Raw genomic sequence first — 24,782 nt, 5'->3', positions numbered from 1 at the left:
ATAGAGTTGTTTTGTTCATCTTCAGGTTAAACAAAAAAAAACATTTTTTCTTCATGAAACAATACTAAAAGGAAAATACTTTTACCATAAATCTTAAGTAGAGGAGCTTGCAGTCTGCTAAATCAGTGGAATTCTTCAGTGGTGCACTTAAGAGATTCTTACTAGTGGAGGAACTTGGCATGTGGGATATTTTGGAGTTAGTGGAAGAGAAGCATTATAACACCTACACACAGTACACATTATAAAACCTCCTTTTTCTTGCTGATGTTTAAAAGGAAGGAAGCAAAATTGCATTTCTTCAGGTATGGATCACTGACAACAGGAACATAATGCTTTGCATTCGGGGTCTGTAGGTCTCGAAGGTTTTGTAAGGCATCTGTGATGAAAACTGAATCTTGGTTCAGGCTTGGAAATCTCTGTAGTTTCTGCAGAACTTCTGCTGTGGAAAATGTTTACATCTGTGCTAAACTAAATACATTTATTTTGTCTTTTGAAAAGGTCAAAATAAGAAAGTGAGTCTGCAAAGTTCTCAGCTGTGTTCACTTCCTGCCTGCCCCAGGGTTCTATGGCCAGTATCTCTGATTAGGGCTATTTACGTATTACATACATCACTGACACAATTAATCTACAGGAAGCGGGTTTCTCAGTTGAACCACGTAGTGTTTACAATTGGCTCTCCACATGGGCATAGCAATGACATCACTGCTCGTTAGAAAATTGCGTTTTAATGACCAGCTTCCGGAAGCGCTCACCTAGGACACTCACACGTATTTTAAATTGTGGGTTGTTTTAGTGTGGTATTCACAGGAAATGTTGAAGGCAGGAATGTTCTCTAAATCTTCCTCAAAATATCCTACTGGAGTTGTGCACTGTATGTATATCTGTCTTACAGAAACCTAGAGAGCTTCCTCACATGACAACCTACTTTTTTTCTAAGAGAAGGATTTTATCAAGCCATGCTAACAGTGCAAGCGACAACAAGTATCGGGCTGAGTGTTTCCTGGTCCTCCTGTAAAAGGTGTGGGAGAAGAGCATGGAGAGACTATCACTTTAGTCACACACGAGGGCCTGTTTTACATCAGAACTGAGTCCACTATAACTGAACTATGGTGTGGTTTAAGCCAAACCATCGTGCTGGATGTCAGGCACATCCTCATTCTGCTTTTCCAGTCAGGTGATTCAGGAATACCTTGGGGATGCTGCAGCATGGGTTGAGCAGTTGTTGTCAGACCTCCTGAATACAGAACTAAGGAGGCTGTTAGGAGCATTTCACATTAGAAAGGCAGCTCTGGAGGGAGCAGGGCTACCCCATGGCTGGGAGAGCTCTCCAAACAGGTTTTGAAGGTCACATCTAGGTATTTAGGAAGAAATGAGGCAGGACCTAAGAGCTTAGGCACACTTGATGGCTGCAGTATTGCATCTTGTGCTCCCCCAGGATAATATGGTACTGATACAGATACACCTAATTCTGCCTATTTAAAGCACAGCTAAGATTTCTACAATAACGATTTCTTTAGCTTATGTGTCATTATGTTTTATTCATTGTTACTTCTTCCTGAAGGTACATTGTTCTGATGTCCTGATTTAGGTGATGTAAATGGTCCTAGGATTTGCAAAGTAGTATGGTGGATTGCTCATCAGAGCAGTAAAAAAATAGGTACCAAAAAACTGAAAAATTAGTATCTCAGTCCTCACTAAATATATAAATATATATGTGTATGAATATCTAAATATTTTAAATTATCTTTTAAGCCAAGTCAAATTTGAATGAGTATGGAATCTTTGGAAGGACTGAGAAATTTTCCAGGAAGGTTCAGCAATTTTTTGAGGATTGAGAAAACCTGTATTCTAAAATATAAGTTGGGGCAGTTTTATTTCTTAGATGATAAAAGTTTTGCAGTAGTAGTTTCCTTCTCCTCCTCCCAGTTTGTTATAAATCATCTCTTCTGAGGAGGCGAACGTGAAGGTAGAGACACTTGTTGTCACTGTTCACCAGCCAGTCATAGTCTCTCCTCTTCTTAGCTAATAGCAAAATTTCCAACAAAAGTCTTCAGCTAACAAGCATAAGGGTAAAACTGGCTTTCCCAAACCTGCCATCCAATTTCCTCTTAAAATTTGCAAGAACCCTCAAGAAAAGCTTGCTGGTTACTTAGTCCAGCAATATGCAGAGGGCAGTGTGTCTTCATAAGCCTTCAGAAGAGTTTCAGGCTTAGTAAACGTAAAGCTCCACTCTAGTGAGGTACTTATGCATACGTTAAGATTTCTTACATGACTGAAATTAATCTGATGAATTTGCTGTGTTGGATTGGAGGCTGTGTGATCTGGCTGAGATCTGAGATATTTTGGGATGTGAGCAGCAACATAAGAAAGAATTGAACCTCCTTTTCACCCTGGACTCTAGTCCACAGCATGGATTTTATAGATTCCCCACGGTCACCCTTGCTGTCATGTTTGTGACCAAAGACCTTGCCATGCAGGCACTATCAATTTCTCAAATTTTTCTGGCTCTTAGCCTGGTCATGACATGCTTTGTTACTACAGTTTTGATTTTACACAGGTCTTAACTTTTGCAACTGACTTTGGCAACCTCTGGTTTTCACACCAGCACCTAAACTTGATTCCCATCAGGTCCAATCTGCAGCTCCTGTCTTTCTTGTCTCAGTTTCTCTGTCACAGCTAGAATAACTAGAATCACAAAAATAAGTTTTGCAAAGCTTGCCAAAAATGCTTCCTCAAAACAGAGGAAATGTGATATTTGCACTTTTGGTATGCACACCAGGAAGCAAGCTATTTTAGTCTCTGTGTTGAGTAAAAACAGGTGATCATTTATCAGGTTACACTGTCAATTTGATAAACATAAAATTCATAATGATTTTTATATTGCTGTGGTCACCAAATCTAATACAAATGTTTGATTTCATCTGTTGCAAATCAAGCTAGGTTGTCTGACGATAGAAACTGTTGGTCTGAAATGTGTCCTTGTGGCATGTATGAAATAATTTCCATTCCAATTTTCAGTGATCATGAGTCATTGTTTGTAATTCCTAGGGAAGGTCTGCAGGCTGCGTTACTTGATCCACAAGTAACTTTCAAATCCTGACTTTAGAGACTGTCTCTGAGGCTAAGAAAGACTTTTTTTTTTTTTTTCCAGAATACTCTCTAAGTTTAGAATCCTTGCTTCCTGATGACCCAGTCCTGGCAGTGTTGATGTGTCTTCCCCAGAGGATGGAAGGTGAGAATGGCCATATGTGTGTCCAGGTGTTCCAGAGCCAAAATAAGGCACCTCAGCTGATGGGTTGACAGTGCAATGGCCACAGCTGTCCCAGTGCTCCCTCTGTTGGAAAAATTCTGACATGTCTTTTCTCCTTTCCTTCAAAAAAGGGGACATGAACAGCACTGGGTTTCCTGCAGTGAGCAAGTGATGGAGAGCCCCATTCCACCAGTTGTTGCTGCTCATAAACAGTTACCCTGGGTTGGGCTAGCTGTGGCCAAGGACAAGCAAACTGCTCCCTGGCCCGGCTTATCCTACTCCTTTTTTAATCTCCTTTTCCTTATCAAGCTGTACCTTTTTTTCTGGAGGTAATTGAGTCACATCCTGTCCTGTTTAGGTGTTGCCCAAGGCTTAGAGGTGCGACAGCTGAATGTCCCACATGGGTGCACAGGCCCCGGGTTGACTGTTGTTCTGCGTTCAAGTTGGAGCTTGCAGTCCATGTTCCCTGAAGATGTACCTCGTGAGCTATAGGAGAGCTCATACATGAGCCAGGCCTTTCAGGCACCTCCAGTTTTGTGATCTGGTTCACACCAGTTCACCCTAAACAGATGCCAGTATGTGACTCTGCAAACTCAGGCCATCAACTGTTTGTTTGAAGATTATCTGTATCAGAGAACCCTTCTGTCCCTGCAGAGAATGACCAAGATGCTCTTTCTACCTGCTTAGCCTGTGCATTTTCACTTCTGATGGATCTCTGCTTTGTAGAGCTGGGTGATCACACAGCAGTTTCCTGGTCATCCTCTTCCAATGACAGCTCTGTCAGTAAGAAATCCCTGTTTGTGGCAAGGGCATGCACTTTGTTTATTTTTGTTTCTGCTACTTTTTTGCAGGGCTGTGCAGACGTGGCAAAAGACACAACTGCTCCCTTGAAGTTTGCACCTTGAAGTCATTAGTTACTGAGTGCGTGCAGGAACCTGCATAATCTCAGTTGTAAAAAACAGGTGGACTGTGAGCTGGAGTCCTTTTCTGGCTGCAGAAGAATAATTCGTCACTGCTTTGCCTCTGCACTCGCTATGCTGTATTCATTTAGCCAGAGTGATTATGATGGTTATCTGAGCAGAGCTGAAAACAGGGAACCCCAGCAAGCCCTTGGGGCAGATCCAGAGCAGACACTTCAAAGTAAAATCCCAGCCTTGAGCCCATAACATGTGAGGAAAAGCCTCTTGTGCCCAGGTGAGCCTCTCTGAGGCTCCTGCAAAACGTGCTTCTTTTCAGGTGGCTTCTTTATCTGCACTTTCTGTTTGTCATCACTTGAAAGCAGTTAAGCTTGTGTTAGGTCTTCCTCTAGCTAAGCATGATTTAATCAAATTTTAGCATAATAACTATAAAATGATATTAAATTCAGTACAAACAAGGAAAAACTCATGACTTGGGAGCTGGCTATGCTCAGACTGCACCAGGGAAGCTGTAGTTCGCTAATCACCATCTTTCTGGGTGGGAGACGCTTCCCCTTTGCTTGAATGCCACTTGCTTTAGCAGACCAGCTGGTGCACCCTAAGATCACAAGCGCTAGAGATGTGAGACTGCCCTATGGTATTTCTTGACTCGGTCTAGCCTATGCAGGACTCAAACTCTAGGACAGAAGTTGCAGGTCAACAGTGTTAGTCACATGAAAAAAAATGGTTGCCCAGGGACCAGTGTTCAGCCCTCAGTGTTTTAATTGCAGATAAGTACCACAGTGATAGGTTGGTGGGACCAGATGCCACCTGATCCATAGAAAGGACACAAGACGTCAAAGCTGTCCTTGCTTTGTGGGAGTGTTGGACCAGATTGGTTCTGCCTCTTTTCCAGCCTCAGTTTCTCTGTGATTCTGAATTCATCAAAGGACTCAAGAGGCACAAACAAGACATCAAATTGTCCCTAGCAAACTAGAAAATTGTAGAGTAACAAACCGCACAACTACTAATGATCTTTGGCTCAATACAGCATAGCAACTGAGGAAGTTGTACCTTGGACTCCCAACCAGTTGGCTCTGGGACACACATTACAGGAGCTGCAGGTCTCTGGTACAAGGCGGAATGTACACGGCTCTGCCTGGACCAGATCCTACAGCTGCTGCTACTGTGTCTGAGTAATCAGCAGAGACATGTGTTTCAGGGAGCAGCTGTTGAACAGAAATCATGAAGGGTCATTTAGCTAAAATTAAAGCAGAATCAAAATATACAGTGTTTGCCAAAGCAGATGTTATGCTGCCGGCAGGGCTGTGCTGTGCACACCAGCAGTGGGCACTCCAAGTCTGTTATAGTGTCCACCTGGTGTCCAACCTGCATGGAGAGTGAGAGGCTGGAGAGGTGTCCCCAGTTCTCAGGGGAAGGCAGAAGTTCTGCCTTGTGTTAGAAGCCAGATTTCCTCTTGGTCTAGGCACTGCCCTGCAAACTAGCACCCGAGTAGAGTCTGCAGGTCATATAGGAGCTGGGAAGAAGGTTCAATGTAAGGAAGAAGGTAAAGGAGCTTTGATTTATTTTCTGAGACAGATGAGACAATTTTTTCCCTCCGTGTCACAGTTCTGAGCTGTTGTATTTTTCATGCTTCATTACAAGTGTTTGTAATTATATGAGTGGCTTCAGAAGCCAATTAAGCCTTCATTTGGCGGCTGCTCTGGATGCTGGAAGCCCTCCATTAGCCTGGGCTTCTGCCAGAGAAAAAACACTACATTGTCTTTAACAACTACACCAGCTCCTATCTGCTTAATGTTGATTTTCCTATTAAGTTCAGCTAATACTTTTCTAATTGTGTGAGCTCGGCCAGAAGCCAGGCTGGGTGACTTTGTCGGTTGCTGCCTAGCCTGAATAAGGGATGAGCAAAACTGTCAGAAACACTTTACTGTGCACATGTTTAGTTGCATCTAAACAGCATCTGTTCTACCCAAAACTGAGTTGGGTTTTTATTTGGGCCCTCTGTGTTGCTTCACAAAGCAAGCAGGAGTCAGGAGATGTGAATGCTAGAGAGTGTACTTACCAGAACACTGGAGGATGTCATGGAAATCAAAAGCCAGCCCATATCTCTGACAGCAGGCCACCAGAACGCACTGATAGCCACAGGACCACCTATGGTCACTGCATATGCTTGGACTGTGTAGATCTTCAGGTCTTATCCTGCAGACCTATTGGAGCATTTGTGTTTTCAAGAATTTGTTCCTCTACTAAGACAGGATAAAGAAAATGATAAAGACTGCTAAAAATTTAGGTGTTTAAGATAGGAAATAAAGTCTGGTAGGAAAATTCATTATTTTCTTGAGCATAAAAAACAAACGGCCATATGATAGTTTCAAAACATAATAAATCTTGGAATTCCTGGCAGTGAAATGTGCCTCCTGCTTAAGGTGTTTGGTACACAGAGAGGAAAGTTTAGAGAGCTTGAAATTAGCTGCAGCAGAGCACTAGACATCCAAACAAGTCATTATTGTAGATGGTTTCCTGGTAGCATAAAGAAGTAAGAGGGAGTCAGGGCTATTTCAGAGCAAAGTTGAAAACACTAATTGACTTTTACTTACTGGGGAAGAAGATGTAGCATGACAAATGGCTTTGTGGTTCAAATCATTAGAGACTGAGGAGAGAGCTACTGGGATTCTACTGGGCAGAAATGGCTGTGTTGGCATTGCTGTGAGCAATACGCACAATGCGCTTGGACAGCACAAGGGGAGTCAGGAGGACCATGACTGATATGGTGTGGCCAGACAGAAAGCAAGGTGGTGGAGGGACAAGGCTGGAAACCTTCCTCTGGGCTGAGCAACGCTGCACGGCTTTTCCTGGGGAGGTCAGAGATGGCTTTGCCCATGAGCAGGCTGAGAGGGTAGACATGGTCTCCAAGCCCTGAGGGCGCTAATAGTTTTTAGTTACCCCAACCACGCTCACCTGGGCTCACACACTATGCTTATGAACCAGGAGCTCTGTTTAAACTCAGGCCTTGGGCCCCAGTCCTCCCCTGAGCTATGTTGTTGGTGGTTCTATCTCTAACCCCATCTCCTGCTGCTCCTGATATAGGGCTCCCTAAATGTGCCCTGTCTTGATCCATCCCAGGGCTGTGGATGGACCATTACTTGGTCCTGGTGCAGCCTGTCCTGCTCAGGTGCTGTGGGATGGTGCCCATCAGTGAGGACACAGTCTGTGCTGGGGTCATCCTCAGCTCCTGGCTTGTCCCCATTTATGGAGCATCTCTGCTCCTGCTGTTTCCTAACACAGTGTGTTTTGCAGTGTGTCCTCCTGACAAAATGACTGGAGGTCTGATGAGCAGCAGAGCGGTCACCAGACAAGCCTTAGGAGAAAGGAGCTGCCCTTCTACCTTGTGGCCTGTCTTCTGGAGGAGAGATGCCTTCTAGCTACAGCAGTCAAACACGTTTATTTGTTGAAATAACAAGGTGTGAGTCCAGTGCTCTCTATTTCACATCATATACATCAGGGTTTGTTCTAGCCACTGGAAGAAGTGAGCTCAGAAATAATCCAAGGGTCAGTTCTCCAACATTAGACTGGAATAGTCTTTGTTTACTTCTACAAACTTGTCCAAGGCTCAAGGCAGTTTAATGTTATGTATCCTTCAGTAAACACAATTAACTAAAAAACAGAAACACTGATATCGTCTTTTCCCTTGGGACTGGTCACTGTGAGCTGCTTTCTCCAGCCAGAGAATCAACTTCCTTTTCCCCGGGGTTGCAGAGTAGGCGGAAATCCATTTGGCTCAAAAAAAAAAAAAAAAAAAAAAAAAGTAGTGGAAAGGTCTGTACTGCAAAGAGCAGCTGCACTGCCCGTGTTGAAGACAGGTTGTATGGAACCAGTGACTCCCTGCTGTTCAGCAACAGTTCTGTTTGTCTCTGAGACAGCTACATGGGATTGTTAGGAGCAGGACACCGTCTGCCCCCAACATTTAACCAAAAACCTTACATGGGAGTATCAAAGCTGAACTTTAGCCTCCAGTTTTATCATCTCCTCTATAGGCCCTTGTTTTTCTAATGGTGTTATAAACCCTTCCCTAGGTAATCCAGTCTAGTATTTCATGATCCCACAGCTGTAAAAATCTTGTCTGCTCTCTAATCTAATCCTTACTTGCTGTAATTAAAAAACAACAACAAACCAGAACAAAACAAAAATACAATAACAACAACAATAATGACAGGATACACAAACCAATGGATACACAGATCCTTTGGAATGCACCTAGCATTTTTGTGTTCTGGTGCATGCTGCTGTGTAACAGTTGATTACTCAGTGGCTCATGCTGTGAATTTGCACACTCTGCAGTGCATGAGGGAAAGTATGTGACCCCACGTAAGCATGGGATTAAGTGGCTGAAACAACATTACAAATAGTTTAAAGAGCTAATAGAAAATATTTCAATTCCTTAATTTGGTTTAAAAGCCTAACTTTAGTAAAAATATGAATTAATTTCAAAAGAAAAGCTGTTACACTGTATTGTCCTAAACTGTGTAACTCATCTATTCATCCTACACTCACCTTGAGCAGACTGTGTAGATGTCACAATCTGCTCCCCCTCCTTTTGTTCCCTGTACAGGATTGCTCACATTATAATTCTCAGTGCTTTCCCTCATTACCAAGTCTCTATTTACACTGCTTCTGAGCTCTGTATGTGCTAGATTCAGCACTGCTTTTCCCTGGCAGAGTATTTGGAGATTCTGGACTGAATTGGAAGGGGGAGGGTGTTTCCACCTAAGCCCCTTGGAGGTCTGATCTGATGTACTTGCAGCTACACAAAATATTTGCTTCACTGAATTGTGAACTCTGGGTAACTGGGTCAGTTAGTTCATCAGTGGAGGTTGTTTGAGATAGTCATGTTTCTGCACCGATACAGAAACACATTTCCTGAAAATACAATAGCAGCTGCAGAGCACAGAATAGGGTTGGATAAAAACTGGAGGGAGTCTTATCTGGGAACAACTTCTGTGTCCCTATATAATAACACCTGAGTGTGTGCTGTGGGTTCAGGATCCGATACTGAAGGATTTGCCGTGAAGCTCTGTTGCCCTCAGGCTGAAGGTAGCGTATCTTCCTCTGCTCTCTCATGGACAACTCCACACAATGTAGGACAGAGAAGTTGAAGAGAAAAATTATAATCCTTCTACTCCTAGAGCTCTCCCCATTCCCCTTCCAGCTTCTGCTGCACATTATCTTGTGTGACTCACACAGAACAAAGACAAGCAGGATTTTAGAGCTGATTTCTTTAAAATTTGAGCCCACTTTGGTCTATTCTGCTGACGGAGTCCAGCCTGCCTTCCCCACTGGACTGATGGGCTTTGGACCAAGTGTGCATATATCAGAGAATTTTAAAAGCAGTAAAACAGCACAGTGGGATTCAACCTCTATTATCCAGGAGCCATAAGTAAAGGTGATCCATAGCTGGATGCAGGAAAATGGAGAAAAACAGAAGCAAAAACCTCTCCTGTCAACACCAGATTTCACGCAGTGGAGTAACCCTGTTAAGATCAGCGCTATCACATTGATGTACCTTGTCTATGAATGTATATATTGTGGCTGTCATCTGTTGACAGTGCCTCCTAGTATGAGCATCATGGTGTGAAGTCCTCATGTCAAACCAGCCCCGCGGATGGGGCACCAGGCTGAAGATGGTGAACTGGAATATGCTGCCCCCAGGGCACTGAGTTCTCAGCTGTAGCAATCCAACCTTTTATGAGAAATACGGTGAGCCATTCTTTCAGGGGTAATGGCACTGCTGGAGCAGGTGATGCTCTTGGTTCCACCCCTTTCTCCGTGACTTTTTTTACTTTTTGTAGCTGGGGTGCAGCTGGCAAGACAGCTGGCCTCTGTGCCTCCTGCCTTACTTTTCCTTCACATCTCATTGATCAGAGGCTACTTCAAGTGTTGCTCATTAACCGTTAAAAAAAATCCTGTTGGAACACAATTTTTGCTAGATAAAGAAAGTGTCACAATTCTCACTGCTGCAACAGAACAGCTCTGCAGAAAAATAGAAACATGCCCAGGATGGTGCTTTTAGATTACTGTAGCACAGAGTCCCTCAACGTAACAAGGACATGAGCACCAGTGATTAGCAGAGAAACCAGCCTTGAGGGCTTGTTTTGATATCTGCCTCAGCCTTCCAATCTAACACATTTAATGTGCATCAGGGAGCAGGGCAAGGAGACATTTTGTTCTCATATCTCACAAAGTCAATCAGCTGCATAATATGAACCACTGAGGCAGCAGGAACGTGATCAAGTGTGGAGAAGGGATACATGAAACGCTTTATTGTGGCTATGGGGAGGGGTGAGCCAGGCCCCTCTCTATCCACCTCATCTTTCCCAAGCTGCCTTTAAGCCTGTTTTGTATTAGCTGCCTGTCACTCTAAATGCAGCTCAGACTGCAAGGTAGCTTCTCTGGAGCCCCTGTCTATTAGGATAGGAGAGGTAAGCACCCCCAAAAGCTTCTGTAACGATTTGGAATTTAAATCAGCCACTTCCTTTGCATTAGCTTCACAACAGGGCAGGGATTGCTCAGGGTCTGTGCCATGCTGCATGCTGAGCAGAGCTGGCTGGTGCCAGCATGTGTGCCAGACAGGTGAGAGACAACACCAGGACAGGCTGTCACACTGGCCCTTTGATCCAAAGGGCTAGACTCTTAAGGGGGAAATGGCCTTTTTTTCTTAAGATAAGGCTTAAACTTATAGCTCCTGCAGCTTGCAAGACGAGTCTAGGCAGCTGGTCTGGTGCAAGTAGATTTCTTTCTATGACCCCCCCTCTGCCCCCCGCCATCCTTCTGAAGCTGGGCCACTGTGCAGCCAGGAATACCTGTGACACCATCCAGAGTACCAGAGATCTATGTATCATGGTAGCCTGAGATCTTGGCTGTTTCCCCTCCTGAGGCTTCTGCTTTTCTTTCATCAACACATGCTTAAAAATTTTACAGATCCATTGTGCTTATTCAAAGCTTGAGCTGCAGATTTACCAGCCCATATCAGAGGGGACGGACCCTCCACACAGGGCAAAAATTGTAACACCCTGAGCGTGAACCTGAAAAGGCTATATGTATTTTTGGCAGCGTCTGCCTCTGATGAGGAAGAAATGCTTCATTGGAGCTTGATGCTGACTTAGAAAATGGCAGGTGACCAGTCTGTTCTCTTCCCACACAAAGTTTGATGTGATGCCTTATCCAATGCTCCATGTACACCTACTGGCAGCTAAGCCCCACATATTTTGGTTCAAGGAGGCAGGGTCACAAGGTAGGTAGCAGTGAGGTATGCCGAAGGGAGAGCAGGTAAAAAGAAATTGCTCCAATATGAATCCTTCCAGGCATCTGCCACTGTCTTAGGCAATTTCCTTCTTTGCCTAACAAACAGCAAGAGTGTTTGCTGTTGAAAGCACATCTGAAAGCTGTGGGAGCGTATAATGGCTGTGAGGGGCTTCTGGGCTTTCTTGCTTCAATGTTGTAAATTCATCTCTCATCCTTGTTACATTAGCACTATTTTTAGCTGCTCTTACTCAGAACATAAGTGATTCTCCATTATGAATCTCAAGCACAAGATAACAATACAGACAGTTAGGGATGTTGCCAAGCAGAAGGGTCATGCTGGAGACTTGTGCCTGGCACAGCTCCCCTAGAGATCCTGCCATGCCGTCCCTAAGCACTGGGGCACTTGTTTCAGCTCTCGGTGACCTCTCTTGCAGGACACCAAACCACTCAGTGCACACATGTGCTCTCTCTAGGGACAGCCAAGCCTCCTGGGACTCCCTTGGCTGCTGGACTGTGTTCCCAAGGATTGTCTTGTCCAGACGCCATGGGACATGTCCTCCTCCTTCCCACGGCTCATCTCTGGGGCCTCTCCTCACGTAGCTTCCTGCCCCCTCTGTACATCACTGGCCACTTCATCCCCTCCTGCTCTCCTCCTTTCCAGCTCCCATGACCCCAGCCTTTCCCCTTTCTGTCCACCGTAGCTCCATCCCATTCCTCAGCCTTCCCTCCACTGGCAGCCTGAGGTGCTGGTGCTCACAGGGCAAGGGAGGAACGCAGCTAGGGTCTGCTGGTGGCAAAGAGATAGGACATGTCTCAAGAGGTGGAGGTGAATGCAAAGTGGTGTGAGGCTATCTCAGGGATAGAGGCAGAGGACAAGCAATGCCCAGGGAGGATTTGCTGACTGATGGGATATTGGGCATGTTTTTTGTGGGCATCTAGCTCATCCATGCCTGGCAACCCTTTCCAGATGGGACAAGCCCATGAAATTAGGTGGAGTGGCAATCTCATGTGAGGGTCTTGTGGGTGAAGTTTAGCTGAACTGACTGGGAATGCAGCATTATTTCACAAAATGAAGAAACACAGTTTGTCACTACTACCTCACCAGAGGCTTGCAGTTCCCCCATGATAAAAAAATAGGATAAACACTTTGTACTTATGGAATATCAAGCACTTTGTACATGATGACAGTCAATATATACTGTGATAATGCTGAACAGTACAACTCCTTTCAGAGCTATCTTGTCTCTCTAGAGATCAGAAATAGCACCCTGGATCCGAACATACTTGATCTGAGAAAGTCCAGGTTCATAATGTACCTTTATAGCTCCATCTCTGAGATTATCAAAGGCAGCATCTCCTTTGATTCTTGCATTATATCCTTGGGACCGCAAGCCCTCTGTTTATGCCATTTTAAGGATTGCTGCAGTAGGTCTTGGTCAGATTCCTGTGTGCTCCAAATGTCCTGTGTTGGATGAGCCAGTTGTGGATGCTGGAGGCTTGATTCAAAACAGGCCCTTATTTTTTCCTTCTCAGTTGAAACTTATTTCTAGCTGAAACACCAAAGCACAAGTGTGTCTTGGGATAGCAGCTTGCAGGAGCCTCACCTGCTGAGCCAGTAATTGCAGTCTTTAGCATCCAGCCTGCATCCAGAGAAGCAGAAAGACAGGCAAACAAGGTTTCAGAAGAGACAGTAAGCTCTCAGCCACGTGTGTCCTGCTGAGAAGGTCAGAAGGATGAAATATAACAACATGGAGCATTTATTTCTTTTTTGGGAAAAGCAGAAATTTATAAATGATGCAGCATTAAGAGTTGTTACTCTCAGCAGGATGCCGTGAGCATCAGCTGCAGGGCACAGCCATGTGCCATAGATTTTGCTCACAGCTCTTTCTCTGATGTTTTTTCCCTGCAGCACAGTGAAGCTCAGGTCTGTTTGGATTTTCAGCACTGCTGTAAAGTAAATTTTAAATAGCAAGAGGTCTTGGCAAAGCAGAGCTCACTGACTGGCATCTGTTTTCCAGTAGTCTTTGTGTGTCTATAATATACTGTATGCATTTCTGTGCCATCAGCCTCTGCAGCAAATGACTTGCAAATGTAGCAGTTCCACATTTTTCCTGTGCTGGATGTTTGCCACTTGCAGTTTCATTCTGTCCAGTTCACCTCCAAGATACAGATTGAGGAACTTCAGGCTAGGATCAGCTGTTTTCAGTGCAGTTTCATTTTAGTGCTTCCTTTTTTTGGTGATTTCTAAAGCAGCTGCTTATCGGGGCAGACTGATTCATTGAATACCTGGTACGTTTTAGAATCGCTCTTTAGGCTGGGGCCACATCAAAAGCATTTACTTCCACCACAAGTCAACTCAGCCATTGTATGCAGCAGGCTGGCACCACACACTGCTTTTGAATAGATGCTTTTCCTCTGCTGCAGGTGCTTGTCCTTGCTTTTGTGTTTCTTTATCCCGCAATCATGATGTTCTGCAACCCCATCCGCAGACTTGTCCAACATCACCTTTTAAATAACTGGCATACCCTTGAGACAGGCTTTGACAGATGCTTACCGTGTCCAAGCTGCCTTTTGTAAGCTGGCTTTGAGAATTAAATAACTAAACAGTGACCAGGGCAGTAAACAACGTGCTTTGCATGCTGAGCCATGGCCCCGCTGACAAAAATCACCTAGGCTCTGCACTTCTGAATAAAGCTGTAGCCTTTGTTTCCTGGCATGGGCCCTTGTGGTATGGCAGCTCTAACCCTGCCCAGCTGCCACTGGAAAGGTAAGAAGGAAGGAAGGTCAGTCTAAAGTTAAGACAGTAGGTCTAACTGGATCTGCAGTGACAGAATATTTATCCTTGCAGCCTGTAACTTCACATCCTCTAGTAAGCGTCTAAGCAGAAGATAGCTCAATAACATTAAAAAGCTTGGCTTTTTAAAGCTGTAGAAAAGAAGTCGCTGCACAGCTGGGTTGCTAAGGTGCAGAAGTACACTGTACTGAGGGTGTCTTAATTTCTGACGCACGAACCCTCTTCCTGCCTCCCTTTACGCCTCCTCCTCCTCTCTACCTTAAGGCACATTCAGGTGAAGCAATCAGCCCAGGCGAGGTGTGCGCAAACCGCTGACTGTTGCTAACCCAGTGATGGGTCCGTGGGGGTCAATCTGGGCTGTCCCACCATCGCCCATCTCAGCGCCTGTCTCAATAGGGCATTTCCCAGCAAGCAAACAGCTTGCCAAGAAGAACATGAAGTAACACAGAATTCTGTGCTTAAATCAACAGCAGCTAAATTCCTGTAGCACTATATATCAGGTCAAAATATGGAGTGAAAATACTTAGATCTGTTTGCTGTCAAGGGTGAAGTTGTTCACTGTGGGCAGTCTGTGGTGAATGTCTCACTAGAGCTGCCTTTGCTTGGTGGGAGCAGCACCCAGCTGTTGGCTGTTGTGCTTCAGGCAGGGTATGTGGGCTGTGGAGGGGCTGGGAGCACGCAGACGGGACAAAACTGGTTCCTTCGCACCCCCAGGCATCTTTCAGGGACAGAAGCAGCAATGAGAGACTTCCCAAGAAGCTGCAGGCAGAGCTGGGACACAGGCAAGCATCTGCTCAGTGTCCTTGCAAAGGACCAGCAAATGTGTCCCTGCCTGGGGGCTGCGCAGACCTGGGGATCATCTAGACAGTTTTAATATCAATCAGGTGCAACTGGCTTGCACTAAGATTCTTAAAGGAACAGGCTAAAGGGCTCTCAGGACAAAAAGTGGTCATTTTCCACATGTTTTAGAATAAAAGGAGGCTAGAAGAAAGCTATGCTGTAAGCGGAGGTGCACAATATAGTCACAGAGCTATTAACCTTTTGATCAGTGCAGGAGCACTATTAGTACGGACGATAGCAGGCTCATTTGAAAAGGTGGTGATATAATTGCTACCAACTGACGTGATTTAATGAGAAAATAGACCTTTTCTAATGAGCTTAATAGTGCTTTTATGAGGGAGTTGTGGTGGTGAAATAGATTTATAAACACATATGACTTGCTACAAATATTTGGCTTAAAATGTCATAAAATCCATATTAAATGGATTAAAAGTGGCTACATGAGACATTTCAAAGTGTTTTTAGTGTTGGGAAAGCATCAGTGAACAGGCACATGTTTGCTTTGTTTGTGGTTCAGTGTTATTCAAAACTTTCTTAGTGATTGAGCTGAAATGTTTAAGGAGCTGTTAATCAAGATGGATGATTAGACAGAGATTTGGGAAACTGGACAGCAAATTACTCAAATTATCATTTGTCTTATGCCCACAAACAAGAACAATAGCCAGACAAAAAAAAAAACCCGTAACGCTTATTTCGTTAGTAAACCCAAAGGAGGAGAAAAAAAAATTCCATTTGGGCTGAACAAAATTCTTCCTTTGATACAAAGTGAAGTCTTTTATTCTGAGTAGTAACAGGAGAGAGGTAGGCAGCCCAAAAACTGAGGGTTGAAGCAAAGAAAATCCCAACCAAAACCCCCTAAACTATTAGGAACTTCCAAGCGTGTAGAAATGGCAAAAAACTACTGATATTGTAGGTGCATGTATAAGTAGAAAAACACTTGAGAACATGGAAAAATTGTATGAGTTGTATGTTTGGTTTTATGAATTGCATGAAGATGATGGGGCTAAGGAACCCACAGGATGAATGCGTTAACATATACAGAGCATCATTTTGGAGAGGAGCAGGCTCATCAAGAAACTACAACAAACCAAAGCTGCTTTGCATTTAAAAGTTCATCTTTGCTTTGTCTAAGAGAAGCGGAAAGGTGACTGGGTACATCCACTTGAGCAGGTTTCTGTGTGAGCAGCGAATTAACCGTGTGACAGAGCGGTGAGTGATCCCTCTTGCCAGGGCTGATTTGGGAGGAGATAGATACTCTCTCCTCAAAGCTGCCTCTGGGGGCTGTTTATGGGGCCATAGCTGTGGCTGTGTGTGAAGTCAGGCGGTGCATTGCAGAGACATGGGAAAGAAGGATTTCTGCAGACACAGCTATGGGACAGCGTTTCTGGGAATCACAGTGCTGGCAGGGAGACCCTATAGGGACAAGTGTGGCCTCTCCATGTGTGTTTTAGGGAGGTCAGGCCATAGTCAGGGCCCTGGGACAGGAAACGTGGCTGCACGCACTGAACTGATTTATCCAAACCCAGATCCAAATGGTCCTTCCAGGGCGCTCTGCTCCCAGCTCATTAGCCATAATTCAATTAAAGCACACATATATGTGGAGAAGATGCAGCCCTCATTACTGGAAGGAAATCTTACCCACTAAAGAGTGTACTGGAGAAGAAATCAACAGTGGGAGGTTGCACTGGAAGGGATTTTGTGCAGAGTGTTCGAGGCTGGGGTGAGGGAGAAGCAAATTGAGGAATTCATCTCAGCTCCAGGCTCCCTCCCTGCAACAGGGCTCAGTGCTGGGGCTGACCCCATGAGCAGAAGTGTCCGCAAGGCAGCTGCTTATGCAGGGCTTCTGCAGTGCTGGGGACCAGTGACACCCCAGTTAGTGCTTCTCAAGGGTGTGGGCGCCGCTCTGGCTCCCCACCAGTGCTGTCCGCAGAGCAGATCGGGGGCCAGACTCATGTTGGGATGGGGATGCCTATGAAAAAGATGGGCAGTGCCCTGCCTAGTGTCACCCTGTGCACCAGGCCATTTGCCAGCCCCAACCCCAGGGTGCCTGGCTGGCTTTGTGAGGTGTGAGGAAAATTGGGCCACAGTTAGCAAGATGGGCTGGGGAAGGCAGCAGTGACAGGAAAGACTCTGGCCCAGCAGCATATCCTCACAGCTCCCATGACATGCCCTTCCTCATTTCCAGTGACACAAACCAGCCTTTTGCATGCCCAGGCATCCCACAGCACACTGCTCTGAGATGGGGAGGGACTGAGGTGGGAGAGCAACAGCCTGGAGTAGCCGTGACCACTGAAGCAGTGTTCCCCATGCTCCCTGCCTCCTCCCACGCCTGCCGCTGAGCCCAGTGACACATACCACACTTGTGTATGAGGTGAGCACACGTGTGTGACGTTTATCCCTGGCAGTGATGGTGGGAGGGAAAGCTTCATTTGCAGCCTCCTCTCTTGCTGCTTGGGGAGGCAGGGGATGCAGCAGGGATGCGTGGGTTTGGGATGAGGGATGCTATGGTGGGAAACACAGACATTTACTATCGTGCTGTTCCCTGTGAGCCCCTGGGTACCTCCAAACCACCACACAGCCAAGAGGTGTATTGGCCAGGGAGCGTCCAGCCCATCCTCACTGCTGATTTCTTCATGCCACAGGTGAAGTGAGCCACAGGTGATGTGACAAACTTAAAAAACTGTTGTGAATTGCTGCTTCTCTGTCTGGCAGGGAGGAGGAGATTTTGATGTTGGGAACAGCACAGTCTGTGCCCTGGGAAAAGAAGCCTGACTAGGAAGGGTAAGAGATGGAAGGTGGTGCTTTTGGTTGGGGACCAGCTGGAGCAGCTAAGAGGATATTAAACTGCAACAGCTGGGAAACAGAGCTGAGAGGAGAAACAGTATGCAAACCCAAACTCCTCACATGGGGACCAGACTGAATCAGTGTGCACTAATGAACTGGAAAAAGGGAAATTTTAACTGCAGCAGTTCCAGGAGTCTGCATACCCAGTCCAGGGAGGATGTTTTTAATGGCAAAGCTCTTTGGGCTGGCTGTTGTGATGGCAGTGTTAGAAATTTCTCATTGCAGTTTGCTCATGTGGAAGTTGGAGAATCCAGGTGACTTGATATTGACAACATCAGCATTCGAGTGTCATTAGAGCTGCACAGCAAACATGCTTATAATCCAGAGAATTGTGAGATTCCTAAATCTGGTTACACACTAATTTGCAGAGAAACTGCAGAATTTCTGTGTTTTGCACAGAGGTTCCCTGCCCTCTCAAGCAGCCTGTGGGAGATTCCAGAGCCAGGAGGCCAGGCTGGGGCCTCCAGGGTTCAGGTCAGGGTTAGAGCTTGCAGACAACTTGACCATGTCAACCAGCTGAGCTCTTGAATTGCTTGAATGAATGTGCTGCAGCTGTACACAAACAGTAGTAACATTGTATAAGTTTGATATTAAAATTAAATTAATTAAAATTAATTAATTAACAAATAATTAATTAACTAAGTTTTATCCTGTTGGCCACATTCTGCCCTTTGGCTTCTCTCCTCCTCAAACAGAAGACATCAGAGAGCTTTGGCACCAACTCTGTCCATGCTCAGTCGCTTCCTACAGATCCACCCAAGTGCTGTCAACTCACCAACACTAAAAGCACGAGGGGATTCACTCGGTTAAAGTTTTACACTCCCTTGTGCCGGAGGTGATTTTTAGTCCAAATAGAGCTTTTGCAGGCATGTTGCCCCAGGTTTGGCAACAGGACAGTCACATTTTTAAAAAAGCATTTTAAAGTTAATTAGAGCAATGCCCTTCAGCACAGTTAATGATCTGAGCGGCAGGTAAACTAGTCTGGGATTTGGGTTGTCTCTGCTGCTGGCCATAGGGTCTAGAGACACAGGAGGGAAAACCTCACCTTGCAACTTCTGTAGACCATGAGCAAAGAATTTAAAGGTTTCTGGGGAGAGGCAGCATGGCAGTCGGTAGCGTGGGCAGACATCCTGCTGCTGAACTGAAGCTTCTTCACTTCATAGCAGCAGCAAGACTGGAAATGCAGCAGACCATATGCATGTCCGTCTGCCCAAAGCTTTTCCCTCATCTATAATGATGGTACAGGCTGTGCTGAGCTGCAGTTCAATAAATATCAGCCAAGCCTTTCTCTCCAGGGGGGCAACTGCCTTCTGCACCCTCCAAAGGCTGAGGACAAGTGGTGTAGCTGGAGTCATTCTGCTCTTGCGTGGGACTACAGCAGAGCCAGGTGGTGCAGTCCCCACCAAACAACCCCACAGCCAGGTGTTTCATGGGTCTGTCCTTTAGCACAGAGCAGCCTCAATGCTGCCACAAAGTCCTCTCTGGGCAGACACAGTTATCCCTATTGTTTTAATTAATCATCTTCCCTTAGGGACTAGGGGGCTGGTCTGGCTTTTGATTAGGAGCAAATTAAAATGGAGAAGTACTGCAGTCATACTCATATATGTAAGGCAGCTGTGTTGTCAACTTATTGTCTTTGCTACACATGTACATGAGCTTTCCCCAAATGTGTGTGTGGTGGGACACATGTTTTATATTTCAATAGTCATATGCCCCTCAAGCTTTTTCTGTTTTTTCAGCCTGATCAAATGTATATATCCACATGCCTCTAGAACAAAACAGGACAGTCTCATCTGCATGGGTACTTCTCTGGTGAATTTACATTCTTCTTTCCTTAGAGCTCTGGTTTCTGCATTTGTTGGGATTATGGGAATCTTCTGTGTTTAAAGTTCTTGTCCCTTGTTTTTGCCATGTTGTTTTAAATAGAAGGGGGAAATGAACAGAGGAAGCAGCAAAGCTCATCTCACGTCTCAGAATTGATTCTCTGACCCCTTTTGCTGTCTCTGTCCCTCTGAAAATCTCCAGCTTTTATCTGCACTGTTCTACCTTTTGCAATAGAGGAAAGCCCCTGAAGCTTTTTCCACCCTTTTAAAAGAATCCACCTCTGCAGCCAGACACCAAGCTTCATTTCTGGTAAGGCTGTCAATCCCATTTACTCCTTTGTCTTGGCTTATACGTCACTCTCTTCTTTTTGGGTGGGCAAAAAGGGGACGGGTGCTGCTGCTGTGCTGAGTCCTGAGTGGGTCAGCGAGCGCTGCTGGGCTGTCTGGGTTGGGCTATAAAGCAGAGTCGCTGGCTGAGAGACCAGGCTGAATTCTGCAGACGGCGAAGGACCTGCACGCAGCCTCTGTGCCTCCCGCCTCGTTGTTTTTCCTGGAATACAAAATCCGACCTCGGGAGCAAGATGTGCAAGGGACTCGCTGCACTGCCAGCCACTTGCTTAAAAAGGTATTGTTTATTTCTGAGCAACTGTTAATGGTCTTGTTAGCCTGGAGTTATGCTGATGTATTGCACTTTGTGTCTGAAGCAGAAGTGGCACATTGAGCTCTGATTCTTTTGTAAGATTAGATACAAATGATTGCTTACACGCTTTTTTGGTTGTTTGTTTGTTTTTTGTTTTTTTTTTTTTCCCGTTAGAAGCAGAATTGCATAAAGCTTTTATACTGAGCTGTGACAACCCTAAGCTCATCCTTCCCATCAGCAAAACAAGCAGCTTTTAGCGTTGCCGTATTTTGATACTCCTGTCATCTGCTTCTGCTGCAAGCTTTGCACCCCTTATCTCCTTTGAATCCTGTGCTGAATTTTCTTTTCTGGATTTTTTGAGTAGGAAGCAAGGCAAATGGGGATATTTAAAAAAAAAAAAAAAAGCTCTTTCCCCAAAATGCATCTCAAATGCAGAAACCCAGCCTGGCAGGACCAGAGACCCAGGGCAGGGATGGGGGCCAGCTCTGGATGCAGCACCAACTGGTGTGGGCTCAGCCTGCACCTCCGGGGTTGTGTCCTGGTGATGAGGGACCAGGTCAGGCTTTACCCCCAGTGTACAGTGCTATGGGGCTGATGTGGGGCTGACCATACCCCCACTGTGTGGTGCTGGTCAGGGTGGGCTGAGCTGTACCCCTGCCATGGGTGCAGGATCTGGCTGCATCCCAGTGTGCAGTACCAACCAAATATCCCAGTGCCAGCAGAGCAGAGCCTGCGCACTCCCAAACACACCCTTGGCAGCATGGCCTGCCCCACAGCTCATTGTGAGGGAGTCTCTGTGCCTGTGAGGGGGCCACGAGCCCTCCTAGAGGGCTGTTACTCCTTTTCAGGTGCTATGGGACCTGGAGACCCCCAGCAGGGTGGCTCAGGTCCCCAGAATGGTACCGGCCCTGCAAAACTTCCTTCTCATCCAGCCCATGCAAAGTTGCACGGGTCTGTGATGGCGCAGTGCTACATTTCTGGCCACTCGTGACCCCAGGAGCGTTCCTGAGGCTGCTCTCCAGTGGCTGTGCAATGGAAAAGGGTTGGGAAAGTGCAAACTGAGGTTCAGCCTGCTCCCATCTGGGAGAAAAGGCTCCCTGCTCATGGTGGGTTTGAAAACAAGTGCTGAAAATGTGAGGAAAAAATATTGACACCATGTGCCCACAATTTGTAGGATCATTTGATGGGGCGGAAAAAAAACAACCAACCAACCAACCAAAACACACCAAGAACATTTGAAAAAATGCAAAGGAAAAAAATAAGTTTCCATTTTTTAACCACCTCTGTCCAGGATTCCCAAAAAAATCCTAGTGCTGGCACTGTTAAGGAAAAATTTGTGAGACCAAGCAAGCAGCGAGATAAGATATGGCCAGGGCTGCTGACAGGGCGCCATGGCTGGAGCAAAGAGCACTGCTGGGGGGCTGAGCAGCTGCTGAAGCTCAGCTCTGCGGCACAACCTTCTGCTTTGCTCCAGGCCCTGATCTGAGAAGCAGGATAAGAATTTCCTGCTTACCCTGTCATTGCACCCTGCAGTAGGCCAGGGCTTGCACCCCTGAACAAACAGGACTGATTTATCCACCCCTTCCTTCTTAAACTGGGAGGAAATTCAGAGAGATGCTGAACCCCACACCAACTGCATGTGTGGATGCTACTGTCAGTCAATGCTTGTCCTGAGCATGCTGGAAAGCAGAATAAAATTAATTGTGCATCCTCATAGGAGCTTGCTGTGGAGCAACGGAGTAGCTTACAGTTGGCATGGGATGGTTGTGGTGAAGCTCCTGGCTCATTCCATGGTCTTGCCCCACGGTACTGCTCCCAACCCTTCACATCCTCCCTTCCCTCTGTGCCATGGGCTTGGTGGGAGCCCTGGCACGGTCCCGCTGTCCTTGAGCTGGGTGGTGAGGTGGGGAGATGGCAAGGGGTGCAGAAAAAGGATTACGAAGCATGTAAGGACTGGACACTGGTAGCTGGGCAAATCAGTTTAGGGTGGAGTGAGACTTTTACAGCACAGCGATGCCCTTCTATCAGAATACTTTAATTGTAAACAAACAGTAGGAAAATAGCAGCTTCTCCCCCTTTGCTAGCCCTGCCTCTAGGCTGGTGACCTCCTCAGCAAGAAAATGGTGCTGTTGATCATGAAAAATGACTTATTTGACTTTATTGTATTTGTCTAGTGACAGAAATATGCATTACATGGGGAGTAGAAAGTCAGCTCTGGAGTCACTGTCAGTGACCTGCATTTGTGTTGCTGTGTAGTGCTGAAGAAGCTTATTGCGGGTGAGGAGGCTGCAGAGGGAGGTGCAATGCATTATCTTCATCTCTTTCTCAAATTGTTTCTTTCAGTGCCAAAGACATGAAGCATCGTCTGGGATTTTTGCTGCAGAAGTCAGACTCCTGCGACTACGGCTTTTCCCAGGGCAGGAAGGAGAAAACATCTTCAAGTCAGAGGTAAGAGCAGATGCTGCCACATAGTTAAGCCCATGCTGGCTGCAACATGTTGTTTACTCTTTCACTGAGCTGAACTTCATTAGTGTTTCTGCTGCTGCTTCCCAGTACCTCCTGAAAACCTGTGTTAATCTAGTGTGGCAATAGTCCTCAGGTATTGATAGTCCCCTTCCATGAAGAAGGTTGAACTACATGTCTCTTTCTGCCAACACTTCTGTGATTTGATGCACTTGTGCATGTGGAGAGACTCGTGCAGTCTCCTGCATGGGGGAGTAACATCATCACAGGACCCATTGTGACTTGACACATCGCACAATCAGGAACACTGTCTCTTTGAGTTGGATTTGTGCAATGGCCCACACAGCTGCACGGAGGTATTGGCTCAGAAAACAGAGAGAGCAGCTTGTCAGGGTATCGCTGCTCTCACTGAGGAGCAAGTAGATGGTGTCCTTTCCAAGGAGGACTCCAAAGGCCAGGGTACACTCCTGGAATAGATGAGCCCTAGATGTTCTGGTATGGTAGGAGGAATTAATGCAGGACGTGTTCCCACATTCCCCATGTGTTTCTAGTTCCCATATTCCTCTCCCATACAGCCACTGTTCCCCTGACAGGTTAAAGAAATCAGCCCTTTGGAGTTCACTGATATAACCTGTCATCCCAGGTCCATGCCTCAGCAAGAGATGCAGCCAGTCACAAAATAGACACAAAACCCCAACAATTTTTGCAGGAAAATTCCTTTCCAGAGCATGGCTAGTGAAGGAGATTGCAAACGAGAATTCCTGTAGGTTAGATCTGGGATCTCCAGGGGGTCTCTGTAAAGCAAGCAGACATTTCCATCTTGGTCTCTTGTGTATGCGCTTAAAACAATCAGGGAAAAACATTTTTCTAATGGTGCTGAGCAAAACCCAAATTTGTCCTTTCTGTACTCCCCTTAAATCTTGCCCATGTTTCTCCTTTTGTCTCCTTTTAGGGTTAGCCAAGAGGAAGTCAGAAAGTGGGCAGACTCTTTGGAAAACTTGATCCATCATGACAGTAAGTAATGACATGCCTGCGGAGTGTGTGCGCTGTGAGCAGTCCCTGGAGGGGACATGGGACCTTCTCTCATGTCTCTCAGCAGCACACAGTAGCTCCTTTGGCCACACAGGCCTCCGGGAGGAGTGGTGAAGGGTCCTCTTGGTCAGATTCAAGGGACAATCCCAACATATCATGAGTGGAGCTTTGACCTGCTGCTGAGCTGTTCCCTCTGTGCAAGGGGAGGGCAAGACTGCAGCACACAGTTAACAAGGGGTTAAACAAGAACCAAAAAGTGGATAAACTGTTTGCAGCTGAGCCCACGGGAGACTTTGTCTTCCTGTCAGTTCCAGGCTACACTGGTGTCCTTGAGGTTTCCTTCTTTGCTGTTCCCATGGCCTGAGGTTCTGCAGTGTGTGTTGGCTGTCTCCTCGGGGCCCTCTGGGAACACGCAAGTTGTTTGTGTTCTGGTTGAGACAGTGAGGGTCACAGTGGAGGAGCAGGCAGCTGAGGACCCACGTGTGACATTCTCGTGGGGCCTGTCTAATTCCAGCCTCCAAGGAGACAGGCAGCTGTCCTGCTGGTACCCCTGGGAAGCTGCTCATTCAGCTCTGGGAAGAACCCAGAATTGCTGTTTGCAGGGTACAGCTATCCAGGAACTGACACTCTTGCCTGATCTGATTTTCCTCTAAACAATCTGTAGGAGGACTGGCTGCTTTTCGTGCTTTTCTCAAATCTGAGTACAGTGAGGAAAACATCGATTTCTGGATCAGTTGTGAGGACTACAAGAAAACCAAGTCACCAGCCAAGCTCAGCCCCAAGGCCAGAAAGATCTATGATGAATTCATCTCCGTGCAGGCAACAAAAGAGGTATGTGCACAGAACATTTCACTCTAAATTCTGAACCAGGCCAGCAGCG

The 24,782-nt window shown here is 46.1% G+C and overlaps 1 protein-coding gene across 4 annotated transcripts in view; it reads left to right on the top strand.

Moving 5' to 3' along the window:
- Positions 1–24,782, top strand: part of RGS4 (regulator of G protein signaling 4) — a 34,960-nt gene that overhangs the window by 7,767 nt on the left and 2,411 nt on the right. Inside the window, exons 4-11 of one of the 4 annotated variants that reach the window (XM_082052257.1) lie at positions 3,152–3,232; positions 4,102–4,444; positions 17,286–17,471; positions 17,813–20,077; positions 20,267–20,392; positions 22,751–22,855; positions 23,823–23,884; positions 24,567–24,733. In XM_082052257.1, coding sequence (XP_081908383.1) covers positions 20,349–20,392; positions 22,751–22,855; positions 23,823–23,884; positions 24,567–24,733 — 378 coding nt within the window. In that variant the 5' untranslated portion in view covers positions 3,152–3,232; positions 4,102–4,444; positions 17,286–17,471; positions 17,813–20,077; positions 20,267–20,348. Of the gene's footprint in view, positions 1–3,151; positions 3,233–4,101; positions 4,445–17,285; positions 17,472–17,809; positions 20,078–20,266; positions 20,393–22,750; positions 22,856–23,822; positions 23,885–24,566; positions 24,734–24,782 lie in introns of those variants that run through there. The other 3 variants (XM_082052259.1, XM_082052258.1, XM_082052260.1) reach the window with 3 other exon arrangements.

The sequence above is a fragment of the Streptopelia decaocto genome (assembly GCF_964273445.1).
Source record: "Streptopelia decaocto genome assembly, chromosome: 5".
NCBI classification, from domain to species: Eukaryota; Metazoa; Chordata; class Aves; order Columbiformes; family Columbidae; genus Streptopelia; species Streptopelia decaocto.
The sequence above is the reverse complement of the archived record's forward strand: the minus strand, read 5'-3'. Positions and strand labels throughout refer to the sequence as shown.